This window comes from Cutaneotrichosporon cavernicola, assembly GCF_030864355.1.
Source record: "Cutaneotrichosporon cavernicola HIS019 DNA, chromosome: 2".
Taxonomy (NCBI): domain Eukaryota; kingdom Fungi; phylum Basidiomycota; class Tremellomycetes; order Trichosporonales; family Trichosporonaceae; genus Cutaneotrichosporon; species Cutaneotrichosporon cavernicola.
The window spans coordinates 1613871-1639138 of NC_083394.1; the positions used below are offsets into that span (position 1 = coordinate 1613871).

General features: G+C 57.9%; 11 protein-coding genes across 11 annotated transcripts; 5 read left to right on the top strand and 6 right to left on the bottom strand.

Annotated features, from left to right (window-relative positions):
- Nucleotides 1-54: 54 nt before the first annotated feature.
- Nucleotides 55-1455, bottom strand: CcaverHIS019_0206250 (uncharacterized protein; the record flags this gene model as incomplete). The annotated part of the gene is made up of 6 exons (XM_060597657.1): nt 55-154; nt 254-802; nt 834-1110; nt 1146-1295; nt 1347-1413; nt 1453-1455. The coding sequence occupies 6 exons, from the start codon at nt 1453-1455 to the stop codon at nt 55-57; spliced, it is 1146 nt and encodes a 381-aa protein (XP_060454529.1).
- Nucleotides 1456-2071: 616 nt separating this feature from the next.
- CcaverHIS019_0206260 (uncharacterized protein) lies at nt 2072-3159 on the bottom strand (the record flags this gene model as incomplete). Its single annotated transcript, XM_060597658.1, has 2 exons — nt 2072-2164; nt 2200-3159. 2 exons carry the CDS (start codon nt 3157-3159, stop codon nt 2072-2074), a joined length of 1053 nt encoding a protein of 350 aa, XP_060454530.1.
- Nucleotides 3160-3578: 419 nt separating this feature from the next.
- CcaverHIS019_0206270 (uncharacterized protein) lies at nt 3579-4691 on the top strand (the record flags this gene model as incomplete). Its single annotated transcript, XM_060597659.1, has 1 exon — nt 3579-4691. One exon carries the CDS (start codon nt 3579-3581, stop codon nt 4689-4691), a length of 1113 nt encoding a protein of 370 aa, XP_060454531.1.
- A 347-nt stretch (nt 4692-5038) lies between these two features.
- On the top strand, nt 5039-6879 carry DPH2 (uncharacterized protein; the record flags this gene model as incomplete). Its single annotated transcript, XM_060597660.1, has 3 exons — nt 5039-5206; nt 5239-5438; nt 5556-6879. The coding sequence occupies 3 exons, from the start codon at nt 5039-5041 to the stop codon at nt 6877-6879; spliced, it is 1692 nt and encodes a 563-aa protein (XP_060454532.1).
- Nucleotides 6880-6926: 47 nt separating this feature from the next.
- CcaverHIS019_0206290 (uncharacterized protein) lies at nt 6927-9202 on the bottom strand (the record flags this gene model as incomplete). Its single annotated transcript, XM_060597661.1, has 8 exons — nt 6927-7351; nt 7388-7451; nt 7487-7621; nt 7662-7726; nt 7758-8482; nt 8515-8892; nt 9006-9054; nt 9100-9202. The coding sequence occupies 8 exons, from the start codon at nt 9200-9202 to the stop codon at nt 6927-6929; spliced, it is 1944 nt and encodes a 647-aa protein (XP_060454533.1).
- Nucleotides 9203-12482: 3280 nt separating this feature from the next.
- CcaverHIS019_0206300 (uncharacterized protein) lies at nt 12483-12737 on the top strand (the record flags this gene model as incomplete). The annotated part of the gene is made up of 1 exon (XM_060597662.1): nt 12483-12737. The coding sequence occupies one exon, from the start codon at nt 12483-12485 to the stop codon at nt 12735-12737; it is 255 nt and encodes an 84-aa protein (XP_060454534.1).
- Nucleotides 12738-14532: 1795 nt separating this feature from the next.
- CcaverHIS019_0206310 (uncharacterized protein) lies at nt 14533-15720 on the bottom strand (the record flags this gene model as incomplete). The annotated part of the gene is made up of 6 exons (XM_060597663.1): nt 14533-14782; nt 14825-15044; nt 15223-15301; nt 15338-15460; nt 15497-15601; nt 15643-15720. The coding sequence occupies 6 exons, from the start codon at nt 15718-15720 to the stop codon at nt 14533-14535; spliced, it is 855 nt and encodes a 284-aa protein (XP_060454535.1).
- Nucleotides 15721-17306: 1586 nt separating this feature from the next.
- CcaverHIS019_0206320 (uncharacterized protein) lies at nt 17307-18166 on the top strand (the record flags this gene model as incomplete). Its single annotated transcript, XM_060597664.1, has 2 exons — nt 17307-17671; nt 17872-18166. The coding sequence occupies 2 exons, from the start codon at nt 17307-17309 to the stop codon at nt 18164-18166; spliced, it is 660 nt and encodes a 219-aa protein (XP_060454536.1).
- A 384-nt stretch (nt 18167-18550) lies between these two features.
- CcaverHIS019_0206330 (uncharacterized protein) lies at nt 18551-19861 on the bottom strand (the record flags this gene model as incomplete). The annotated part of the gene is made up of 3 exons (XM_060597665.1): nt 18551-18616; nt 18664-19016; nt 19048-19861. 3 exons carry the CDS (start codon nt 19859-19861, stop codon nt 18551-18553), a joined length of 1233 nt encoding a protein of 410 aa, XP_060454537.1.
- A 206-nt stretch (nt 19862-20067) lies between these two features.
- On the top strand, nt 20068-21001 carry CcaverHIS019_0206340 (uncharacterized protein; the record flags this gene model as incomplete). Its single annotated transcript, XM_060597667.1, has 3 exons — nt 20068-20194; nt 20249-20443; nt 20646-21001. The coding sequence occupies 3 exons, from the start codon at nt 20068-20070 to the stop codon at nt 20999-21001; spliced, it is 678 nt and encodes a 225-aa protein (XP_060454538.1).
- Nucleotides 21002-23328: 2327 nt separating this feature from the next.
- On the bottom strand, nt 23329-25189 carry CcaverHIS019_0206350 (uncharacterized protein; the record flags this gene model as incomplete). Its single annotated transcript, XM_060597668.1, has 5 exons — nt 23329-23569; nt 23605-23754; nt 23816-24279; nt 24314-24824; nt 24864-25189. 5 exons carry the CDS (start codon nt 25187-25189, stop codon nt 23329-23331), a joined length of 1692 nt encoding a protein of 563 aa, XP_060454539.1.
- Between the last annotated feature and the right edge of the window lie 79 nt (nt 25190-25268).

Sequence of the window (25268 nt, forward strand, 5' to 3'; positions counted from 1 at the left end):
TTGGATACGTTACAGTATGTCTACGGCAGATTTTACCGTACTGTGAGACGGCCCTTATGACTCCTGCCCGGCCTTCTCGTTCTCCTCAGTGGGAAGGAGGGGCGATTCGATACACAAGCTGTACACGCTCTTGTTCCAGCGATCAGAGTCGTCGCTTGTCAGGGTGAACAGGATCTCAGTGAGGCCTGTGGCAAAGCACAGGGAGCCGAGGATAACGAGGCCGTCGTCAGCTCCACAACGGCATTAGGCTTACAGAGTGTGCCCGGTCCTCCAGTCAAAAGGCCAGTCGCCAATGAACCACGCCGGGATAATACCTAGCAGGACCAGGGGGATGTGCACCTTGTTCTTGAGGAGCGCGTGGTCATAACGCCGCCTGCTGACGGCGTGGGCGTATACGAGGACGAGGACGCTGATGCCCACAAAGACGACGGTGCACAATGTCCATAGACACGAGACGGTGAACATGCCAACAATGAACTCGACAGTGTATTCGCCAAGAGCGCGACGCGCATCGGGCTCGGTGACCAGCTGATGCAGGGCCTGTGGGACGTGTCTCGGGCCCTCGCGGAGGAACGCCCACGCAAAGCGCAACGAGATGAGGAAGATGCCCAGGTGCATCGCCTGGATCCCCAATGTGATCAGGCGCGAGGGGACGCCTCGGCGGCGCACCTCGACTTGGTCCTCGTCGGGGGACGCGAGGGCGTACATGCTCTTGTCCCAGGCAGGGGACCCAGGACGTGTGACAACGTATGTGTAAGTGTATAGGGCCGTGAGCGCGAGAAGGGCAGAGAGCGCGCGGTTGCTGCTGTCAGTTGCGTATCGAACGAACTTACAGGTACACGGAGACGTAATGGACGTCATACTCGTTGAATGTGATGGATGTACCATTGTAGTCGCGCGTAACGGGCCTGGGCCCGTAGTACACGATCGGATGGAATGTCACGAGAGCCAACGTCGCGACGGAACCGATGGCGAGAGCGGTTACATTCTTCAACGTGCTGAGACAGTCTGCGTGCCAGCGCCGCTGGTAGATGGCAGTAGCGACTTTGAGGAGGTAGCACTCCAGCAAAGCATAGGTGAGGTACGAGAGTGGGAAGTTCTCCTGGAACGCTGGTGTTAGCTTGACCGTATTGTAAAGGACGCACGGAACACCTGCCGGAAGCGGATGATGTATGCTACTACCTGGGTTGTGGAAATGAGCGTGATAAGGAAGTGTGCAGCGAACCACACGATGCCGGCCCGCGAGGCCGGCGCAATGAAGAGAGTCACTTGCGAGCCCATGGCAGCGCCGAGTGCTAGGTGTCAGGCTGGTTGCCTTACAATAAGGAGTGGGCGATGGATGGGACAGGAATGCGGGGAGGTTGGGTATGAAGGGTTGGGGCAGAGTGGCTGGGTGAGTAGATGGTGGCGAGCCTGGTAGGTCAACGTAGCACTACATGTGCGCCAACTCACCATGTGCTGTGAACCAGTGCTGTGCTGCGGTTGTACCTGTACGTCATCGGCGTGCCTGCAATAGCCTGACCATTGACCTGTTCAATGACCACGGCGAGGTTACGGAGCAGATCAACCACTTATCCTCTGTACAGAGACTGGACGTGAAGGTTTCTTTCCCAGCATTTCGAATGCCAGAAGGCGTCTGGCGAGGATCAGACTGGGAGGGATGGGTCGAGTGTTTGATGAACCGAGTTAGTCCTCTCTCTCGGCTTGACACGCGGATGGCCAGGTGGAGGGCAATACAACATGATGCTAATATCTGGAATGAGGAGCTCAAATCAGCCGGCGACTCGACGCTTTGTAGCAGATATGCAATGGACAGTTGGTCTAGTGGTACATGATTGACGTGGTTCGAGTCCGAGAGGGGCGCTGCGTGCGATATGGCAAGCTGCTGACTGAGATGGGCAGCATACTGTTGGAAGGTTGGAATGATAATGATCGTATACGAAGAAATGGCCCTTGGGAGACGGACAGTTGAGTGCGGAGTAGAGATCGTGCGCAAACAAGCCATGTTTGCACACGACCCCCGGCATTACCTTTAGATCAGAGCACAGCAGGGAAGCCGCCCATCTGTGCATTACAGAGACACTCCGCACGCAGAGAGAAGGTCCCTGCTGAGCACGTCCCTGCCGCATCGCCTGTGCGCCATCTTGGCAGGTTCAGCACGTAGCTTAGGTCAGCTTGAATCATGTATGAAACACTCACGTTGATAGGCACAAGCTCGGGTTGGCGCTCAAGCGCAGCATCCTCGCCTTCACGTGCAAGCCACTCGGTATATCGCATTCCGACGAGGTGGTTCTCCAAACGGGCCTCGCCATCTGGTCCCATAAGGCGCGCAATCTCGCGCAGAGCACGCGGCACGTCGTTGCGGAAGCGTTCCATGCCCACAACCGTGACAGTGGTATTGGGGTCGGCAAGCTCGCCGTCGGGCCCCAGAGCACTCCATTGCCCACCGCTACCGTTGAAGAAGTTGCGCACAAGGTGGTAGAGGTACTGCGCAACTGTGATCGCCAGGGCAGGCGGGACGTTTGGTTGCTGCGCGTCGAGGACGATGACGGCCTCACGGCATCCATGACCCTCACGAGGTCGAATGATCCACGGATACCGCATAGCCTCAAGAGGTACGTGAACGACGACTCGACGCATGTTGGCACTCGTGATGGTCATCTGTGGTGGCCACTTTGCAAGGAAATCCAGGTAGCCAACGGCAGTCGGTGCCTGGAGCTTGGTGAGGACGTCTTCGGCCTCGTGGCGACCACCGAGCTCACGTCGGCGCATGAGTCGCACACTCTCAGATGGGAGGAGGGCAATTAGGTGCCGCAGCGCCTCAGTCTCGGGGCCCACGTGCACATCAACGATGCGCATCGCGCGCACACTCGCCTCCCACGTGGCGGTGGCAAAAGGAAGCAGGATCTGGTGCTGGTGCAGCTTGGGTACCAGGAAGGGGAGGCGGCGATGAGGCGGTATGGGTTCGACGAGTACGACGACTGGTGGGTCGTACGACGGGTCGAGAGCGACAGCGACGTGCTGGAAGAGGCGTGCTTCGGCGAGGGCTCGGACAGGCGATGAGACTGGGCGGAGGGCTAGAAGGGCGGCGCGGTCCGCATAATTCACAACCGCCTCGAGGATGTGCGGGTAAGCGCCGTAGTCGAGTGTCATGGGCATTTCGAGGGTTTGGTAGGATGAGAGGAGGAGGAGGGGGTGGGGGATGTGAAGACATGTGTGATCTGGGTTTGTTGAACATTCCGTGTGGCTGAGATCGAGCAGCTGCCATCTGATGCCGCCATCGGCTTCTGCTAAATCTGCTAAACACCAAGTGCCACTTCTGCACATCATCAGCTATTCATTGTTGTTGTTAAAGCTCCATCATTGAGTTGATGTGAACTGTGGTGGCTTGAGGATGCATAGCAAGGAGAGTAGGATGAGCGGGTGAGGGTAACGAGACGGATGTTTGAGTTCCAAAGCCATACAGCCTCTTTGGAATCGAGTCGGATAGTGTGGGTGGTCATATGACTAGACTATACACTAGACTTGCCAAAGTCACAAAACAGCTTTTCTTGATCCAAACATCCCACCTTGCCACCATGTCCGACTTGGATGGTAGCCATGACCCGCTCTCTCCCATCTTCGCCTCGGCCCACCCTCACATTATCGACGCGATCTTGGCCGCCAGTGATCGACCCACGCTCCTCGCCTTCCGCGGGACCTCGCGTGCGATGCGCCGCGCAGCCGACGCCCGCCTCTTCGCCGAGTTCCTCCTCCATGCGTGGCTGCTAGACATCGACTCACCCTCATCCCCTAGTGTGTACCCCAAGAGCATGGGTACCATTCCTGGCTGCTGGGACGGGCGCGGACATGCCATCATCACAGCCTACGACACCGAATTGCGGCGCTTGCCTTTACACCTCACTACAGCTGTGCGCAAGTCCAGCTGGGCTTGGTCCGACGTCTTTGGCCCTCCTGACTCGGACTACGTTGTCCGCGGGCCGCGACCCTGGCCCCGCGCCCGCTTGCTGCACACATGCGGCCTCCCCCCAAGCCACCCGACGCGGTTGGTTCTGGATGGCCTGCAGACTCTCTCCGATCTCAGCATCCACGGCGGTGCGGATGCCGCCATCGATGCGCCGACGCTGGTTCTCTGCCCCCCTGCACCGCGTCACGGGGGACCTTCACGAATGGACCCCCCGACAGGCACCGTGGAGGTCGCAAACGCCCGCACAGTGGTCCACATCCTCTTTTCGAGATTCAGCTCCTCTTGCTCTGTCGCTGTCGTCCACAACCCAATCTGGGGCGTGATCCCTCCGCAAGGTGGCGAGATTGTGTACATGTTCCCTCGGAGGATGACAAATGCGGCAGGCATGCACGACCTGTTTCGCCTTTACTCATTATTGCCCGCGCTGGAGGCCGCGTTGGCGCGAGACGCGCGCGTCACCCTCGTTGGCCTCGATTCAATGTATCACTGGGAAGGCCCTGATGCTCAACAAAATGCGTCAACGTTCATAAACCAAAAATTTCTCCCGTGGCTGAGTGCGCCAGAGCGCATCACAATACTTCGCCACGACGAGTGGCAGCCGTTCGTCCACCCCGCAGTGGCGTGGTCTACGTGGCCCTCACACCTCAAGCTCTGCAAGATGGGTACACTGGATGTCCAAACACGGTATGCACTGAAGCGCCTGGACCATCCTGTCCGCCCTTGAACGATGGTACTACATGTACATGGGCCCAACTATGAGGTGCGAGCCTGGAGGTCTGCGAGCATGCATGGTGGTTCAAAGTCTAATGCTGTCTCGGTTATCAGGGTATCGCGAATGAGCATTTCCTACCGGCTGCGTCAGTTATCTCCCCCTGCACCTCTGTATCTCGTGGAAGCTCTCTGTATTGTAGTTCAGACCAACGCAGAGAGTCTTTACGACAAAGTCTGTTGTTCTCATATTTCAGAGATGGCTGGGCCGGAATTGCCACTCGTGCCTGAATGACTTGCGGATTGCGGATGCTGACAAAATCTTGGAATCTTGAACGCTCAACCCATCACACACTTAACATAATGTCCGACGCATTCTACACCTCGTCCGCGCACGCATTTGAAGACGTCGAGGTCGGTGCGCCCGCCGAAGCCGGCCCGTCGTCAATGGGCGACGCCACGTCCTCGCTGGACACAGCGTTCGACATCAGCAACACGGCCCAGCTTATCCTTGACGGCGGCTTCAAGACTGTACGTCTAGCCGCGGACTGTGCTGATTCCAGATCGGACTGCAGTTTCCGGACGAGCTCCTCCCTTCCTCTGTCGCCGTATATCGCGCGTTGCAGGCGCGCATTGCGCCAACCGGCGCACAAGCCTACGTCCTCGCTGACAGCACGTATGGCGCGTGCTGTCCCGACATCCTCAGCTGTCTCCATCTGCCGGCTGACCTGCTCGTGCACTACGGGCATGCGTGCTTGACACCGTGAGTGTGAATTTGTCTTTTCGGGCAGGCTGGCGTGTGCGGGTACGCTCTACTGTTGTGGTCTCGATTAGCTGAGCACTGGTGTCCCTTTTGAACTCCCAACGCCGCTGACTCCAGAACCGACGCAATCCCGGTTCACTACGTCTTCCCACGACAGACGCTCGACGTGTCTGCTGCCGCTGATGCGCTGAAGGGCGCGGCGGCGTCCGAGTTCCAAGGCGAGGACGCGAAGCGCGGCGCCCTCGTTGTATGGGACGTCGGGTACGACTGGTTAGCCAACGAGATCCAGAGCGCCTTCAGTGACTGGCCCGTGCCGGTGTCGTTCGCAACGATCGAGCGACCTAGTCTGGTACGCGCCAGCGAAGCGAGCAAGACGCCATCGGGATGCTGCAAGACAAAGTCGAAGACGGACGCGCCAAGTCTTTGTTGCGCCGAGGCGCCATCGACCAGTGGAGATGCGGCGTCCGGCTGCTCTACGAGCGGGCCCAACGACACCTGCTGCTCCTCTACGTCTGGGCCCGACACCTGTTCCTCACCATCCATCCCCACAGCGAGCAAGGACAAGGCACCCGCTCTTCGCCGCCTCACTCCCCCTCCCGGCGTGGACATGGCCTCCACCGTCCTCCTTTACCTCGGGTCTGAGGGTCGTTCCCTCCTGAACCTGCAGATGAACCACGCCACCAACCCCGTTTACGCTTTCAACGCAGACTGCGGCGCTTGGGCCGTACACCCCACCTCGTCGCGCCTTCTCAGCCGCCGCCTGTTCGCCCTGCACTCCGCAATGGCCGCCGACGTCTTCGGGCTCGTCGTCGGCAACGTCGGCCTCGCCTCCTCTCGTGCTCTGGTCGCTGAGCTTCGTGAAGCCCTCAAACTGGCCAAGAAGAAGAGCTACACCCTCTCGGTGGGCCGGCTTAACCCGGCCAAGCTGGCCAACTTTGCCGAGATCGAGTGTTTCGTGCTTGTCGGATGTGGAGAGGGTGGGGTCGTGGATTCCAAGGACTTCTTACGACCCATCATCACGCCATGGGAGCTTACTCTCGCTTTGAAGGGCAAGGCTGGGGTGTGGGATCCTTCCGCTTGGACGCTGGATTTGGATGCTGCGCTCGACGAGGCAACCGCCGTTGTTGCTAGCGAGCGCGCCACAACTGGTGAGGCCGATGACAGCGATAACGAGAGCGAACTCGAGTTCTCACTCGTCACGGGGACGTATCGCACACGCAAGACCTTTGGCGCCGCCGAAGAGGAGACGCGCGAGGGTGGCACCGATGTCGCCCTGCGTAACGACAACATGTCGCTCGCTAAGCTCGAGTCGGCCGGCTCCATGTTCCTGCAGACCCGCACGTTCCAGGGTCTCGAGCCGCGGTACGGCCTCGACGAGCCGGCAATGCTGGAGCAGGGCCGCACAGGCGTCGCGCGCGGTTACACCGAGGAGAAGAAGTAGATATTAGAATACATGTATTATAGCTACAAATATGGGCAGGGCCAGACTCATACTGGGCCCTGGAACTGCTGGTGAGCCCCGCCGTTGTCGTATCCAAAGAGGTTGACGAGGAAGGGCGGCCAGTCGGCAACCACATTGTTGTCAACGTTGATGTTCGTGACAGCCGGCAGCATGCCAAGGTCCGGCACCTGGTCCATAAAGAGGAAGCCTCGGTCCTGGTGAGGCGCAGGTTGCATGGGCTGCGCACCCTGAGCACTCTGCGGCTGGGCCTGTAATTGCCAGTCGACGGCTTGGTCGACGCTCGCCCGCGACGCGCCAGGACTCATGGTCGGGAGCGGACGGAGCGTGCGCACTGGCGTGCGCATCGCCTGCAGCGCCGTCTCAAGACGCGTGCTCAGTGTGTGGCGCAGGCTCGGCGCCGTCTGATGCGTCCCGTTCAGGAGGTTGAGATGGTACTGGATCAGATCGATGTCTGATGTCAGCTGGGTTATCTCACGATTAGGCTTACCCTCCTGTTGTCCGGCACCCTGTGAATACGCTTGTAGAAGGACAAGCGACGCGTTGGTCACCATCTGCTGTGAGCTGCGGGTTGGTCAAAATGGCTCACGACGAGATCCCAAGAGCTCCACACTTCAAAATTCTGCTCGATCTTGAGCACAACACGTGCAGACTGCAGCAGCTCGATACGCTGAGACGCGGACGTGTACGAGATGCCGCGGAGGGGAAAGAAGATGGATAGGACCTGGTGTCAGGTAAAGCGTTGTTCAGTACAGCAGACTCACGAAGATCTTGTGCAGATGATAGTTGAGGAGCGTGATCGACTTGATGTAATCAGTAGCATTCACAGCTGGTGTCAGCGTCGCTAACCCATAACCCACTGTCAGCCGCAACCTTGCGGTACCATCCGTCAATTTCAGCAGCCCACGTCTGGATTGCAGCCATGTCTTCGGGCTCGGTGCTGACCCCGCCTTGGGTGGGTGGGCCAGTGCCGCACACAGTCTCCCAGACGGTTGGGAGGCCGCGGCCGACGAATCTCGGCATACAGCGCTGCATGATAGAGAGTAGTTGGCCGATGGATCCGCCCGCATCACGCGTCTCTTGAGGCGCTGTACTGGAGAAGGGCGGGTCCGGGGGCTCACGGGGCAAGGCGGGACAAATGAGGTGCAAACTCGAGTGCTCGAGCTCGATTGTCCTCAGGCCCTCCCACAAACTGCGCCACTCGTGGAGGCGCCGCGAGCGCTCCTCGGCCATTCCATCCAGCAGGAGGCGATACGCCGTGTTAACCCACATCCCGACAGTGTCGACCCAACCAAGAGCGAGTAAGCCAACGAGGATGATCCCCAGCACGTCGTCAAACTTGGCGCTGACGGGCTGGCCATCTTCACCAGCCAAACACGGGCCCCGAATGGGACAGTCGGGAACGGCGAGCGTACCTACCGCGCGCGTAAATGCAGCAAAGTACACGGGCTGGAACTGACCCATGCCCGGCGACGTGTAGTGCGCCGCCGCGACGTACAGGATAGAGACGGCGAGCAGCGGTGTCGGATGCGAGAACGAGACCTGCCCTGAGAAAAAGTGTAGGCCGGGCATGTGGTCGCGGAACCTGCTGTCAGTTCTCATATGAGGACGACTCACGACTCCCACAGCCGTGTGACAGTCTGAGGCGCCCAGGCCTCGTCGAGCGCGAGATGGGCTGGGAGCTCTTGTTTGAGGCGCTCGAGCGCAGAGAGCACGCCGGCAAACTGCGACTGGGAAGAGCCGCGCTCCGGTTCGAGGTCTAGTCCGTTCTTGAAGGGTGGCGCTGGGCCTGCCATAGAGACGTGCTCGCGCCCCGCGACAAGTGCCTCTAGACGAGCGTTGGCCGTCTCGAGCGCCTTGAGCCGGTTGTTCACTTCGTTCCGCCACAGCTCGGTACATGTGTGGCTCGGGTAGGGCCCGGGACTCCACGGCCGTGCCGCGTTGGCACGTGGAATGAAGTCGCACGTCGCGCCCGTGCGGCGGCACCGGCGGCACCTGATGTCAGCTGTGTGAGGATTGGTTAGCTAGCAGGAAGGAAGGTCGACAAAGAAGAAGCCGGAAGAGGTTCGGGTCGGGGCCGGTGAACAGAAGAAAGAAGGAATACGCACGGAGGATCCGTCGCGCCGATACACTTCATCTTGAGCGAGCGGCAGCGCGCTGTCATCAGTTCAAGTAGACTAAGCGAGTGGCGAGGCAACTCACTGCACGCCTGACTGGTGCGCGTCGTGTTGAGGCGGCGCTTCTTCTCGCCGTTCCCCTGCCGCGGCGAAGCATCTGCCTCGTTGGAGGACGACGCCCCCGTCATGGTGTTTGTAGTGGATGTGAGACTGTCAGATCGAGCCGAGACTTGTGACCCAAAGACCCCGTCCGGCAAGCCGCCAGTCAACACGCGCAGGTGGAGGCCAAATCAACATGACTACGTCAGGTGAGTTACGTAAGCAGTAACCTGAGTGCAAGAGGTTCGAATCTTTCCGCGATCAGTTTGTTGGGCAACACGGCTTTCTGTTGAGCCTTCGTTGCTTTGGATCCATTGATCTTGGGGGCATGGGTAACTCACACCGTTGAGATGCTCCCGTATTGATTCCTTTCTTGCAAGCAAAGCTGTCATCAAAACGACGATTCCGGCCCAAATCGCCACATCACATTTCCATAAGTTGAAGGCATCTGCCTTTCCATACGACTGATTCCAGTCAATACCATAAGCGGTCGTCGAGATGAAGGTCGCTTTTTTGATAAATTCGACTTCCTACAATATTAGTATCTTTCTCTTAGTCTTGGCTCCTCGCCGACTTGAAGCTGGCAATTGACGTGACTACATGACCTCACGAGCTATTCTGCTAGCAACACGCCTTTACCGAGTCAGCCACTGGACAGAGCCTCTGCTGAGTTCCTAGACCATTAGACATAAGTACCCAGAGCCGGCCCTACCTCTCTTCACTCAACTATACACCCCCAGTCACCTCAGCTCCAGCCATGAAGATCTCCGCCCTCCTCCGCAGTTAAGGTGCCCAGTTGATATCCCGCAAGGAATGAACGACTCAATGTGGATATTCACCGGTAGGTAAGTGAGCCTGACTGGTGCTGGACTGACAGGGATGAGACGCGGAGGAGTACGGCTGTAACAATAATTATGCAATTCTCAGTTGGGCGCGGTGCAGAAGTCGTCCCCAAACCGCATGATCCAGAAACCAGCTTCCGCTCACTCGACCTCGCTGCCCTTGACCACGCCCTCGCCATACTGATCATAATCCCTGACCCTGACGCGAACGTCTCTCTCGCTCCCTCCAAGACAGGGCTCAGCCCCGGCCGAGGAAGTTGGTAGTCTCTCTATTGAAGCCCCCGAGGTGGTATACGAATATGCCCGGATGCAGGTCTGGGTCAAGGATTCAGTTAAGTGACGTCTCGTTCCCGCTAAGCTGGACGGAGCCTGATGTGCGTGGGTATGGGAATAGTTTAATGAGAACCTCTGATAGACATGTCTGAAGGGCAGGTAAACTGCAAGAATAAGGTTATTCAATAAGCGTATTAAAGCAAGCAACGTCATGCTGTACATTGTGACTTGGCAACTGTTCGGTTACTTGCCTGCCAACTCCCCTCAGACTGCACACACGATTTAAGCAGCCCACCGTCGTGTTGTCTAGTCTCCCAACCGCTCACCATGAAACTCGCCCTTTCGATTGTTCTCCTCGCCTCTCTAGCACTCGCCACACCCGTCCCAATCCCGGAGGCAGATGCGTACGCGAACCCAGGCCCAGTCCCCGAATCGGGGCATACACCGAACCCAGTGGACTACGGTTGCGTCTGGCTGGTCGGCCCATACACCGACGAGGGGTGCCGCACAACATGTCGGCGCCGTGGCTTCACTCACATGATCCAGGGTAACACGTGTTGCTGCTGGACGTAGGGCCTGTGTGTACAAGGCGAGGTCGGATGGAAATGGAAGGACATGGACCCCGGGCATGTTTAGACAGGTTCTGCCCACATAGAGGCCACACCATGATGTCGCAGTCGAGTGGTAGAGTCTGTAATTGGAATATGAAACATGCTACGCCGTATGTCTGCTGTCACTCCAGACTCACTTGTTGCGGTCCCAATGAAATGTGGACCACGATCCAATTAGTCCTGTCTGGTAACTCCCCGTCCCCCCTTCTTCAACAGTGTGAGTATGCACATCAGGACACACATGGTAAGAAGGTTTGTTGGAAAGGTGGGCTGATTGACCAATAACGCAGCACTGGCAAGGCGTGCCGGCACGCCCCAGTAATATTGCGAAACGCGTACGGGGGTATAATAAGCTTACTGTTGCGTTGTGCCAGGGTGTACATGATAGCTCTACAGCTACATCCTGGTCCGACACCCCGTGCCGAACCTTGCGCCTCGAGATGTGACTCTCTCAACCGTCGTCGACCTGCGACGCAGCGCAGAAATCACGGCGACAACCAAGGCCCCAACCGCCCATGTAATCTTCACTTTGTTACAACGCACTGCGCAGATCCTGAGGTGCTCCCTAAGGAGACAAGGCAGTGCATTACGCTTGCTCAGTATACTGTAGTTGTCTTGGGGACAAGACTTGAGAACGTTATTACTTCAGTTCCTAAGTGCCAAGCACTTCAGTTCCTTCAAAGTGCCAAGCACTAATGTTTCGCCGGAAGCAGAGATGAACGCTCGTCGGGTTGCACGCGGTTTCGTCCTCTTCCGCTCTCTTGCAGCCTCCATAGCCCCCAAATGCGTATACTGATAGGAGTCACCTCACCTCGTCCATGCTACCTGACTACCATGCTGATTTGGCAGAGAATCAGGTGTACATGGCGTGACGCAAATGGTGGGGATGATGCCGCGGCCTCCTTTATCAGCGCCGCGTTCTGATTGCCTGGGAGGAAGTGCGCTTGCAAGAAGAGGACCAACCGAAGTGAGCATCCTCGGGTAACCACATACATCAAGTCTAAGTCTGCTGGGGAACTGTTCAGGAAGAATACCCCGTTTCGAAATGACGCTGAAGCTCTAAGCCCCATAACCCCCTAATCCCCCAAGAGCCAGACGCAAGATGCTGGGAACACCTTTGCGACCAGGTCCAGCACGAAGTGCTACCCCTTCATCAACCTATTTTCCCCGAGTTTACTGATTAGTTGATTGTGCCGATCTGCCGGGAAACGCAACGACGGCAAGGTGAGCCGATCTCGAAGTCTATTTTAATCGTAGACAGTGAAAGTCGTAAGCCATAGTTCCTTGGAAACGTAGAATATCATTCCAGACTCAATATGCTTGAACTCTGTAACACGGGACGCAGTCTCGGTTTGTCAATTCATGTTCCCCTGGAACAATATCTGCAACCTCCTTCAACACTACCTCCCCCTATCGATGCCCAACAGCATCGCCTTCCACCTGAAGCTTTACGCGCGGTGCCCGTTCGTCTCGAGGGACGTCGATTCTCATATTCTCCACCGATGTAAGTGTAATGTTCATGTGATGGTTCATGTGATGGTTCATGTGATGGTTCATGTGAAATGGTGGTCGGTTCCGGTGATGTGGCTCTTGAAGATAAAAGGGCGACTCGTCGAGCTGTTCGTCCATCTCAACTTGCAATCATGAAGCTCGCCCTTCTCTTCCTCATCGCCGCCGCATTTGCCGCCCCTGCCGCCCAGTCTGACGGCGAGGGTGGTGATCCCGACGCCAAGCCCCTCCCCGCCGCTGACCCGAACAGCGACGTTGACAGACAGGAGAACCTCACCATCGTCTGTCCCTACGAGGCTCGTCTCTTTGGCGATACCAGCTGCCGCTGGTACTGCGGTAAAAACGGCTGGCCGTACTACATGAACGGCCCATGCTGCTGCGCCGGCTAGGCGGACGTGAGTTTTGTCGACCGTGAATATTGTTGTTGTACTCGAGCCCCGTCGACCCCGGCCCGTCGACCCGGGCCCCGCCGACCCGGGCCCCTTAAATTGCGCACGCGTTCAACCGTATTCTATGCATCGTACATTCACTCTACAACAAATATCTGACATGAGCTAGACTGTCCAAGTCGTCGCGACCTCTCCAACCTTGTTCGAAGTATGCCAAAGTCAAAGCGAAGTGAAACCGGTCTCCGGACCAGAAGAGGGATCGGTGGAAAAATAGGAAAATAGGAAAATAGGAAAATAGGAGAGTCGAATGAAGTATCTCAAGGTTGAACAGGAACGTGTATATCTGTATGTCTCGGCTGTTGCGTTAGTTGGACTGCCAGATCAGCTCGGTCAGAATAATGTTCAGCTGACGTCCAAACCCACCATGTGGTCAGCAACTGTCATACCTGTCCCCTCAGGCCCTCAGAGTGTTAGCGCACCGTATGCGGTCGAGGGAAAAGGTTTCCCACGGTCAACAACAGTGATGTGAGGATGAGTGGGCATCACGATAGAGGGACTACTATATGTAAGTGGCACGTAGCATCTTCAAATGCATTAAACAAAAATGAAGCACGCCATTCTCTTCCTCGCCACTGTTTTTGCCGCCCCCGTCGCCACGAAGCAAGAGGGTGGAGCCGTAGCGAAGCCCTTCCCCTCCTCTGGAGCGAAAAGGAGCGTCGGCACGCACGAGAAAATCCCTATTACTAAACGGCGCAACCCCCATTCTCAAGACTGGGGCCATTACACCTGCAGAGCATACTGCTGGAACCTGTGAATCCGTGCTGCTGTGCCGGGAATAAATGAGAGGGAGGGCAGGTGCGCCTGCGCCGGCCGAGTATATTCCTGGAGCCCGTGTTGCTGCGAATTCTGAAATTCCGAGTCGAGTACGTGATCAAGGACAGCACGAGAAATAGGTCAGTAGGAAACCAAGGTGGAGTGTCAGTAGGAAATTGTCAGTAGGAAGCCAAGGTGGATTGTCAGTAGGAAGCCAAGATGAGTTGAGTGAGATGAAGCCCCCAGACATCCAGCCTCTGTCGAACCCTCGTGGCCACAGGCGTTGTGGGCGTCTACCTGAATGTGACAATTGTCCAGGTGGCCTGGCGAGCGTCCAAGTCATCGACGGAATGACTCGGGAGAGAGTTCCCAATTCACATGTGTCCTGTCACCATTCCCGGGCCCCATAACATTTCAGAAGGCAGTCCAAGTCCAGAATACTGGTCCTCGCACTCTACACTATGCAGACAACGCCTTCATCATCGGCGAGATGGCCGAGCGGTCTAAGGCGCTGTGTTAAGGTGATTCCCAACCTACAAGAGTAGCATCTGGGTACGAGCATCTCCGCAGTCTTCGGACGTGGGTTCGAATCCCACTCTCGTCAATAGGGGATTAAGTTCCTCAGCCTCATCTTTTGTTGTTGTGCACGACTCTCCTGGGTAGGGCCAGATGTGGATCAGTGTGGAAGACTGTCATGGTATGTGTGATGAGATGGTTAATCAGGGCTTGGCGGCTCCGTTTGGTTCCGGTCGGCTGTCGATCTGTTCAGTGCGTCACCCGATCACCCAACAAGTTGGCCGCATCACACGACCCTCCAGCCATAGATACTCATTGCCCCAATCACCTTCACCATCATACTCGTGGCATCCGTTTCAGAGCGCGCCAGCCTAGCCAGTCCGGGCAACAAAGGTGCTATAACTACGAGTTCAACATCCAACTCGGAAATCTTATATGACAACGCAACACTCAGGGACTCAGCTTTTTACGAGAGAGGAGCGGCCTTCTCGGGGTTGGCTGCGGGAGGGGCGGGGGCGGGAGCCGAGGTGGGCGCCGCCGTGGAGGGCGCGACGCCAGCCTCGGCGGCCTTGGCGTCGGCCGAGCTCGCAACAGGCTCGGCGGGCTCAACAGGCGTTACGGCCCCACTGGCAGCCTTCTTCTGGTGCGCGAGGCGCATGGCCTCCTCGTGCACGTCGTGGACGGTCTTGCTTGCCTCGTTGTAGAACTGCGAGACACTGGGGTCAGCTTGATTGAAGACCAAGCACAGCGGAACTCACCGCTGGCCGACGGGCGTGGCGAGGGCTTTGGTGTAATATGAGAGGAACGTGCTGCTGACGCCGCGCTGCTGGTCGGCCTCGCGGGCCTTGACGTAGGTGGAGTGTGCCTGGTCTTGGATGCGGGACGAGAGAGTCTGGCCCTCACCGACGAGGCGCTCGCCGGCCTTCTTGTCAACGTCGGAGAGGAAGGAGAGGAAGCGCGTCGAGATGCCCTGCTTCTCTGCGTGTTAGCGGGGTTAAGGTGGGGTGGTTGGGATGCCAGGTTGATGAGAGATGCCAGGTTGATGAGAGATGCCAGTTTGTGACGACGTCATCGACGCGTCAGGTGTCATCCGGGGTGTCATCGGCAATGAGACGCGCCCTCCCACGCCCCCCGGTCGTAATGCGCCACTACTCACTGTCGACATCGATCGCCTTCTGGATGATGTGGTCGCCAATGGCGTACCCGTGAGCGAGGTACTCGGCGGCGATGGCAGCCTTTTCATCAGCTTGAAGTTCATCTTGCCAGCAAACCTTGGGCTTGTCCTCCTGCTCGAACTCGCCACCGACGGGCGTCGATCCCGACGCAGTGGATGGGAGCACGCCGGGGTCGGCGGCGGGTGACGACGACGTCACCTCGAGGTGGGCGCCGTCGAGCTGGTGTCAGTTGCAACTCTGCTTGTATCAACTCACGGTGCCGCCGTTAAGCATGAGCGCGGTGCGCATGGCGCTCTGCTTCTCAAAGGTAATGTCGGCCTCGGTGCCATGCTTCTTGACGCTCTGGAGCTTGCCGCAGAACTGCGGTCAGCGTTGAATGGCGCGCAGGCGTGGGAACTCACCGAGAAGAAGTCGTGGAGCTTGGTTTCCGAGGTCTCTGGGGCGAGGCCCGAGACGTGGATGGTGTATCCCGAAGACATTATTGATGTGATTTGATGAGATAGATGGAAGAAGGAAGAAAGAGATGGAGGAGAGGGAAAAGAGGAGGAGATGAAGAGGTGACGATGATGACGATGAGAAGGGAGGGAAGGTTGTGGGGGTGAGGGTGGTTCTCCCACCCCCGGCCTAGCAACCAGTCGCCAGTTGTCTGGTCTCAGGCACTGCTTTTGGATCTACAGTGGGGAAATATCAATGACGTAATGGCAAGGTTGGATCAGTGGCAAGCGGAAGAGCGCAGGTTGGCATTGGAGTGGGGCAGAGCTGCGGACATTACGCACCGCTCTCAAGTTGGATGACGATGACGATTACTACCTACCGATGTCTGCACGTTTGATCGTCTGAAATTGCATGACGCAGCTTTCGAGGCAGTGTTAAGCCGGAATGGTTTGCAACCACCACGTACACGTCAGCGTCAGCTTTGCAGAATTGCAGACTCCAACGTCCGTCCTCACATCCTACAACAGATCCAGCGATCACTTGCGCCACTCATTCCACCGAGACTAACCATTAGCAGAGCAAAGCGGAACGGGCGTTGCTGACGCCACGTTTTCCGAACATGGGCGCAGTTGGGACGCCCCGAGGCCCGCGGACTGCACAACAAGTCGTCACCACCTGCCGATTGTTGTTTGATACCAAGTCATTCCAGGCTGAAGCCGCCACTTGACAAGTGACAAGAAGGCATGGCCAGGCCAGTCTTGACCCATTCACCGCCCACGTTGCCATTCTGCCACGTGTCAAAATGATCCCGAAAGATTGCACAAACAAGGCGGATCTGGATGGTGAGATGTATACGCAACCCAAAGGGTTCTAGGTGTTGAACCTGAAGGGTTTCTGACGCCATCCCGGTCCGTGGGTTGGATGATGTGTAACGACGCGTCCCGTTCCTTTGGTTCTGGTTCCTGAGTGTGGCAATTCCTGTTTGGTTCAACTTGCCCTTTTCCTCTTCACCCTTGTCCCCCATTTTCTTCGATTCACTCTGGAAGCATTACTGTTCATTTCAACTTGGTCTTATTAGAGTTAACAACAGGGCCACTGGGGATTGTTCCAGCCGACTTGAATAGGCACTGGGTGCCTGTAGTTCCTGTAGTTGTTCCGCTCGGTACTTGTTTGCATCTTGGCATCTGGCATAAGCTGGCATGTTGACAGCTTGGCGTTTTGAATATGCAAGTCAAGGATCGCAGGTCACGGGCTTGTGGCTTGTGGGCCCATTCTGAAACCCCGTTTGGGGGAACTGGGGGCGGGGGGGCAGCGTTAGGTAGCCTTATGCTGCTCCAAAGCCCCAACGCTACGGCAGAAATGCCATTTGCGCAAAAGGTCCTGTGATCCTGTATTTACTCCTGGACTTTGTCAATCCTCAACGCCACTTGCTGCGCGCTCACGCGTTCCTGGCGCGACGCGACAGAGGCCTATTCGTGCTCGAGCCCACTCCCTCCTCATCCCAACCCTCATAATCAGCCTTGCCCCAATCCCCCAACATCATCTTCACCCACTAATCCTCTCCAGCCATTTCGCGTCCAGCTACAGTCACTCGTTAACCCAACCCCACCCCCAACCCCCATCCTCTACAATGTTCGTCGCCGCTCTCCTCGCGCTCGCCGCCCCGGCCCTCGCCACCATCTACACCACTAACCCCGTCGCCTCGACCTCTGTCAAGGGCGGTGAGGTCCTCGAGATCAAGTGGCAGGACGACGGTATCGCCCCCACGCTCGACACCATTGGTACCTGCTCGGTTGACCTCTGTATCGGCTCGCCCACCAAGCAGCTCTGCATTCAGAACCTCGCCGAGAGCGTCGACGTCTCCAAGGCCTCGACTGTCTCGACCACCATCGACCCCTCGATCGGTGCCAACTACGACGCCTACTTTATCCGCTACTCGGCGGAGAACTACACCGACAAGGGCATGCCGTACATGCAGTTCTCGGCTCGCTTTGCGTGAGTACAACTGGTCATCATTGAGCGTGTGGGACTGGGCAAGGGCGGGCACAGGCTCTCAAAGCATGGGACCGAACAATCGTTCCTGCGAGTGTTTGAGCCAAGAACCAAGCGCTGAGCTTTGGTTGAATCATCAAATGCCAGGGCATGACAAGACCAATCGACAGACTCCCTCCCGCACGGACACCAGCTGACCCCAGCCTCACTGACATGGCCGGCAACTTCACCGCCGAACAGCAGACCTACGCCGACGACAAGAGCACCACCACCTCGGGCTCTGTCTCCATTTCGGCCAAGCCCTCGTCGTCGGCTGCCCCGTCGTCGTCGTCGTCCAAGCCTTCGTCGTCGGCTGCTCCCTCGTCGGCCTCGGCCACCAAGCCCGCCTCGTCGACCACCGCCTCGCCCACCCCCACCCCCAACTCGGGTGTCGCTGGCCTCATCGCGCCCGCTGGCCTTGCCATTGCCGCCGCCATGGCCGCCTACATCGCCCTCTAAGCTCCGCGTCTCACGCGTCTCCCCAATACTCTCTCTACCCTCACCCCCGCACACCTAGCTCTTCCTATCCCGCTTCACCGCCATTTCTTTTAGGGTAGCTCGTCTCGATGGCGGGCCGCACTCATAGCGATTCTGCATGTTGTGCTCTTTGCGCGTTAGGGGTGCTGTGTTGAACCGAAGACGGTAAAAGGAAGAGTATCAAGTTTCAGATCCAGCCACGAGCTGCAGAGAGCAATCCGATCACGCCGAGAGAGCAGCGGCGTGTGCCGAGCTAGCCAACCAGGTCGCAAGTGGGTACAGGAAACGGTACAAAGCATAAAGTGTGGAATACAACGCGTAGAGACGTGACGAGGGATCGCATGTGCTGCCAAGAAGCAGGCAACCCTATACTGAGAGGAAACGGAGCGCACCGAACACAACGTTGATCATCGTGCCCAAGTAGATGCCGATCTGGGGTTAGGCAACGAGGAGAGGAGAAGCTTGCCGCGCAGACTCACCCGCATCCGCTTGCTGAACACGACCGAGCCGACGAGTTCCCCGCCAACGAGCGGCGAGCTACTAACACGCATGCTACCGCTCTCGCGCGATGGCGCGGGACTGCTAGCGTGCGGTACTTCGAGGCTGTCAGACCCGGCATGTCCGCGCATAGCTGCAGCGTGTGCAGCAGCCCTCCGCTCATCCTCGGCACGCGCGGCGGACTCAGCTCGTCGAGCAAGCTGGTCGGCTTCAGCTTCTGCGTCGAAGAAATTGGGCAGCGGCTCTTCGCGGAAAAAAAACCACGGCGTGAGAGGGTACAGGAATCCCGCGAGCAGGCCATGCAGGATGGCCGTGTACATGCCCTCCGATGAGGCTGGAGTTAGTAACGTCAGACTGAGACTCACTGGTTGCGGTTTCGGGGGTGAGGTCGCCCTCGATCCACTGTTCCTCCAGTGCGCGCGCATGCTCGTCATTCACGCCTACGTCTAGGTCCGGCACCTCTTCCCCTCGGCTTTCGTAAAATTGGCGCCTCATAGCCGCCACTTCTTCAGGCGACAATCCAGCATCCAGAAGCGCATCAAAGCCGCGTCTACGCGGAACCACCGCCTCCGGTTCGGTCTCGCTGGGCGTCGGTGCACCCTCCAATGGTCCGCCAACGTTGCAGTGGAGATAGACCCGTTCCTGTACCGGTTCAGGCTCTTCCTCTTCGTCGTCGCCGGCGAGTCCGCGCCCAACTTCACGGAGAACATCGCCGACACCAGCACCCCCCGCCTGCCGGCGCACCCGCTCTTCCAGGCTTCGAAGCCAGGGAAGGAGGAGGATACCGTCGGTCAACAGTCGACCAGCGTGGATCAGGCGCAACTGGTTCCCAGCGACGTTTGGGCGCATGTGTCGGATCTTGTCCTTGACCTTTCCGACACTTTCGCCCTCCTCGACCCATACTTCGAGATGGCCACCGGCATCCTCCTCATTCGAGAAAATGACCGTAACTGGCCGACCGGGGTCTGGCGCCCGAGTCTTACCCTTGGCCTTGGGCAGGTCGGGAGGCGCTTGCGCCTCGTCATCGGACGGGGAGATGGCGCGCTGCTTGCCCTTGGCCTTGTCGGACGGGGGTGGGAGGTATCGCCGCGCATGAAGTTTCGATCGCGATGCAGGGCCCATAGACGCTGGTGGTGGGAGGAGGGGCTCGTTCTCGGACGGTTCGGGAGGTGTCGACATGGTGGTGGTGTTGGTGATGCCGTGTGCGTGTTCGGGTTCGTGTTCGTCGACTCAAGGTGGAGGTCGCCGAAGTGTCTTGCGGTGGCATTAGGATTAGCACTTAACGTCCTTTGATCCTTTGAAATGCATTAGAAATTCCACGTGGTATCCCTTAGAACAATGTGGAGGCGGATCGATGTTTTCAGCTTCACCATCTCCCAGTCGCCATGTTTGCCCGCTCCGTCCTCCGCGCCGGCCGCATCCTTACCAACCCCGCCCGCTCAGTTGCGCGGACAGTGTCCGCATCGCCTGCATTGCTCACCCCGTTGCCTGCTGCATCGCGCTGGAGCCGAGGTACGTCTCACTCTTATCTGACCTCTCCACATCTCAGGATATCGCTGACAGCAGCATACGCTTCCGCGGCAACGCCCGTGTCCCCGACCGACCCGAAGCTCGGGCACGCCCAGAGCCTTCTGGAATACGGGACGCGCGCGCTCGAGGAGGGCGACCTGCCCCGCGCCAAGGCCGCATATGAGGAGAGCATCAGTGTGATGCCGACCAGCGGGGCGTGGTTCAACCTCGGCGTGGTCGAGTACCAGCTTGGTGAGTAGCATGACTCTCTGGATCAATTGATTCCGTTCATGTGGGGTATCATTAGCGCCGGATCGCTGCGCTTGCCATTCAAGCTACTTTTGTCTCCGACCAAGATCCGCTGAACTGTCTAACATGCCCGTCGAGCATAGCCGGTCATATCTTGCAACACGGCCATCTCTTCGTGTGAACTCGATGACAGAGCTGACTCTAGCCGGACCACTGGGCGCCATCGAGGCGTGGAAGCAGAGCATTGCTCTCGAACCCAGCGCCGACGCTTATACCAATCTCGGAAGTGCGTATATGATGTGCAAGCCGCCCCAGACAGCTGAGGCCATCAAGGCGCTCACGGCGGCGATGGAGATCGCTCCCGAGGACCCTGAGATCCAGTTCAACCTAGCGGCTGTGCTCGAGTCGACGGACCAGCTTGACACGGCCCTCACGCTGTACCGCAAGGCTCTGTCTGGCGGTGTTGAGCGCGCGCTCGCCAACATCCGCAACATTGGGGGCAAGATCCTCGCAAAGAGACTTTCCGATGAACAAAAGCCTGAGGACAAGGAAGACAAGTAGACACTAGACAATGCATGATATTACGCCATCCTCATGGCTAATGAGGAGCTTGGAGAGAACATTTAGGTGAAATTGCTACAACTTGATTGCTGCAAACTTTTGATTACAGGCCCACCGCCTCATGTACTTCGAACCTGGGGATACAGCGTGATCCTCTCACCCGCCAGGCCGCCGCTCGTGCCGACGTGCTGGGCGGAGGCGAGCCGTCGCGTGGCCGTACACGTACCCGCCCCGTAGGGGCTAGCCGGGACGTGGAGACGGGACTGGGTGTTCTGCGAATGTACCGGTCGGGGTGGGCAGGGGAGGGCGTGGGACTTGGGGTACGGCGCCGGGGGAGGTCGCCAGGAGACGGAAATGACCACGGTGGGGATGAGGGGTGGGATACCTCGACGGGTGTGTGTGGGTCGTACGCGTATTGGGAGGTTTGGGAGTCTACATAGTGGGCGATGGAGGGTGCAGATGCCAACCTGTCGATTCGGGGTTGGGGTTGGTCGTCGTCCATCTCCACATCGCTGTCCCCACCCAAGTCTGCCAAGCTCGGCCTACTCCTCGCGCTCCGACTCGAGCTTGCGCGGTTCAACTGACGCCCCGTTCCCCGGCCCAAAGACGCAGCCCGCGAAGCAGTGTACTGCGCATGCTCGACGACCGTGAGCACCGGCTGCGAGATTGAGCGAACCATGCTGACCCCGCCATATCCAGGCAAGGTGAACGTGGTTTCCGAGAGGGCTGGGCGTTCGGGTCGTCTGCGCGGAAACGTTGCTCGCCTCGGAGGTGAGTGTACGAGATCGGGGACGGGAAGCGCTGCGACTGCGTCGGCGGCCGTTTCGCGCCGAAAACCAGCCTCGACCGGCGAGGTGAGGGGCACGTCGTAGTTCATAGTGGATGGATGATAGCAATGCTGATGCTGCGATGCAGATGTAGATGCTCTTTTGAGAGCTTAAGATTACCGGTTTGCCGGGTGATACTTGGTGACGTTTGGAGATACCGTGGTTGCTCCGGTATTCGGTCGCCGCTCGTGCGGATCTCGCCGCTAGACTGGATGTCTCAGAGCGCGTTTGATGTGGCCGTATAGCACTGGTCGCTGTCACTTGGTGCTTGTGATAAGACAATTGAATGAGAAGATGTGAGTCGACCTGCGTCACATCGATCATAAGTATAGTAACTGCGGCAATATTTCGTCTATGGACGGAGCTCGACAAGGCGGTTCGCGCCGTCGAGTCCGAGGAAACGACGTTTTGCGAGAGATGATTCAAGGTTGGTGTGGCTTTTTGTGGCGGTGGCTTCACGTCATCACTTTCCGTGCACCTGGACAAATTCGGGGAAAATTGGAAGCCAAAGTGATCGACAATCATTCATTACCCTGTTATTACCCTCTGTATTGTACCCAGCTATTTTTCTAATGACTTCTCACTCCCGCTCACTCCAACTTTGGTTCAACCTTATCTTTTTAGCATGTTACCCAGTCGCCGAATCCCCGGGTGGCATATGTGGCACAGGGTGGCACAGGTGGGCTGACTGTGGATATCTTCCCCTCTGGATCTGAGGGTATCTCAAGATCTCTTGAGGATCCCTGGAATGCTCCCCAGCTGTGGCTAGCCACCTGGCCCAGCTGGCCACCAACCCCACCAGCTTAGCCGACCCATACTGGCTAAGTCGGGTTTCTTTCGTTCCTCCGCACAACGCACAACGCACAACGCACAACGCACAATTGACTCTCGCTTGCCGTCGTATAAACCAATGTTGTTGTTGTCGGATCTCATGAATAGCCCTGCCTCCCTCCTACTTGTAAATCCGATGTGACTCATGCGCATCCATGCAATCGGAACAAACCTTGTCTAGAGGTTTCCTCGAAAATTACAAAACTTTCTCACGTACGCAGTTCGTACGCCACAGAGTGTGACTCACCGAGGCTGCATGTATTCCCCAGGGTGACGGGAGATGCCGGGTGGTTGCGAGTCCTGAGGAATGGCCAAAGACCGCGTCCACTGGACATGGTCTCAGAGCTAGAGAGAGCGTGCGACCCCAGATCCAGATTCACAGGTCATGACCGAGCAGAGAGCCGGCAGCCAGCAGGCGGAACATACCGCCACCGCTCTACCATACGTAGCCCCGAATCACGGTTTGTCGGGCCCGCGTGCATCGCCTTCCTTGCGTCACTTCCCTGGGTGGAGTGGGTTCCAGGGATTCGACTTAGCGAATGTGCATGCACAGCAGGCCCGAGATTAATGATTCCAGAGCCCGGAGCTCCAGACATTCAAGCCACAATCCGCCGTTTATCCAGACCCCAATTAAACTGCATTCCATCCTGACTACTGAACAAGTACCAACTACATCTTGGCGCGCAGCTGCACCTCGGCATCGCGCTCAGCCTGGGCGCGCACGCGCAAGTCCTTGCGCAGGATCTTGCCCGACGGCGACTTGGGGATCGTCTCGACAATGACAACGCCCCCGCGCAACCGCTTGTGCTGGGCTACCCGGTCTGCGAGCCACGAGGCGATCTCGGCGCGGAACGCTTCGCGAGCAGCTCCACTCTTGAGGTCAGCCGACGGCTTGGGGACAATGTAGGCGCTTGCATTAGCAATGATTCAACTAGTTGGACCCACCGCGGAAGCTCGGTCGCCTGCGACTCTTCCCACACGCCAATGACACCGACGTCGGCCACCTTGTCGTGCTGTAGGAGGAGACCCTCGAGCTCGGCCGGAGCGACCTGGAAGCCCTTGTACTTGATGAGCTCCTTGACGCGGTCGACGACCCTGGTTGTCAGCTTGGTTGCTCAATTGAATTAATTGCAGCTGCACTCCCAAGCCTACTCACTTGTACCACCCCTGGTCGTCGGTTATGAGCACGTCGCCAGTCTTATACCACCCGCCAGGCGCCATTGTCTTCTCGGTTGCCTCGGGGTTGTTGAGGTACCCTTTCATGACACTGGGTCCGCGGACCCACAGCTCACCGCGTTCCCCATGGGCGGCGTCCACGCCGTCCTCAGTCACCAGACGCGCCTGGAACGTGGGCAGCAGACGTCCGATCCAACCCGCACGACCGGCAACCTCGGCGCCATTGCATACGTGCGTCGTCGGCGAGCACTCGGTCATGCCGTAGCCCTGCGTCAGGGTGATGTGGGGGAAACGACGGCTGAATGACTCGGACAACTCGGGGCTTGTTGGGGCCGCGCCGACCATGAAGGTGCGCACACTCGACAGGTCGTAATTGTCAACATTCGACGAGTTGAGCAGAATAATGATGATCGGTGGGACGATCAGCCCGTGCGTGATCTTGAACTGCCGTTTAGTTTTGAATGGAATGGGTTCTCACCTTCTGGATCGCTGAGAGCACGGAAATCTCCTCAAAGCGCGGGAGCACGACGAGGGGCACGCCGACCGTAAACGGCTGGAAGAAGACAATTGTCAGTCCGTAGATGTGCGAGTAGGGAAGGATGCCGAGAACCGTGTCTCGTCCGCTCTCGAGTTGCTCGTAGCCGATATTGAGGGCTTGCAGCTGGCTGGTCATGTTGTTGTGCGTCGTCATCACGCCCTTTGGCAGACCCGTCGTTCCAGATGAGTAGCAGAGGAACGCAGTGTCCCGGATCTGTGACCCGGTAAAGTGCTCCGGCTCAGCGCGAGCACCGAGGATCTCCTCAAACGCCTTGTACTGCGCGAGTTCCTTGGGCTTGCGTTCCGGCGTACAGAGGAGGATGACGCGCTCGTTGGAAAACGGGCGCTTGATCTCCTTGCGTGCGGCGTCAAACATCGGGATCAACGTTGGATCCAAGAAGATGATGCCCGCGCCAGAATCATTGAGCTGGTGAGCAATCTCGTGCGCCGCGCTTCTGTCAGCCCCTCCTTGAAACTTGAAGGGTACTCACTAGGCGTAGTTGGCAGGCGAAACGGTGACGCCCGCAGCCAAGCATCCATACGCGGTACGTGCCCATTCGAGGCTGTTCAGGCCCCACAGGCACGCGACGTCGTTGCGCTGCACGCCAAGGGCGCGCAAACCGCTCACGAGACGGAGACACGAGTTCTCGAGCCCTCCACGGGTCAGGACACGTCCATCCAGGCCGTCGATGTAGGCAGGCAGACTCTTGTCAAACTTGCCCAGTGGCGACTCGTCCCCAAAGAGGTAATCATAGAAGCCGCTCTCTGGGAGCACGTCTGGCGCGGGGTAGTTGGGATCGTAGATGACCTCAGGCATGGTCGTTAAGAGAGGGAGAGTGATGACAGATAATGAGATAATGAGTAGTGACAGAAGTTTGAGGAGCTTTCTTACGCCA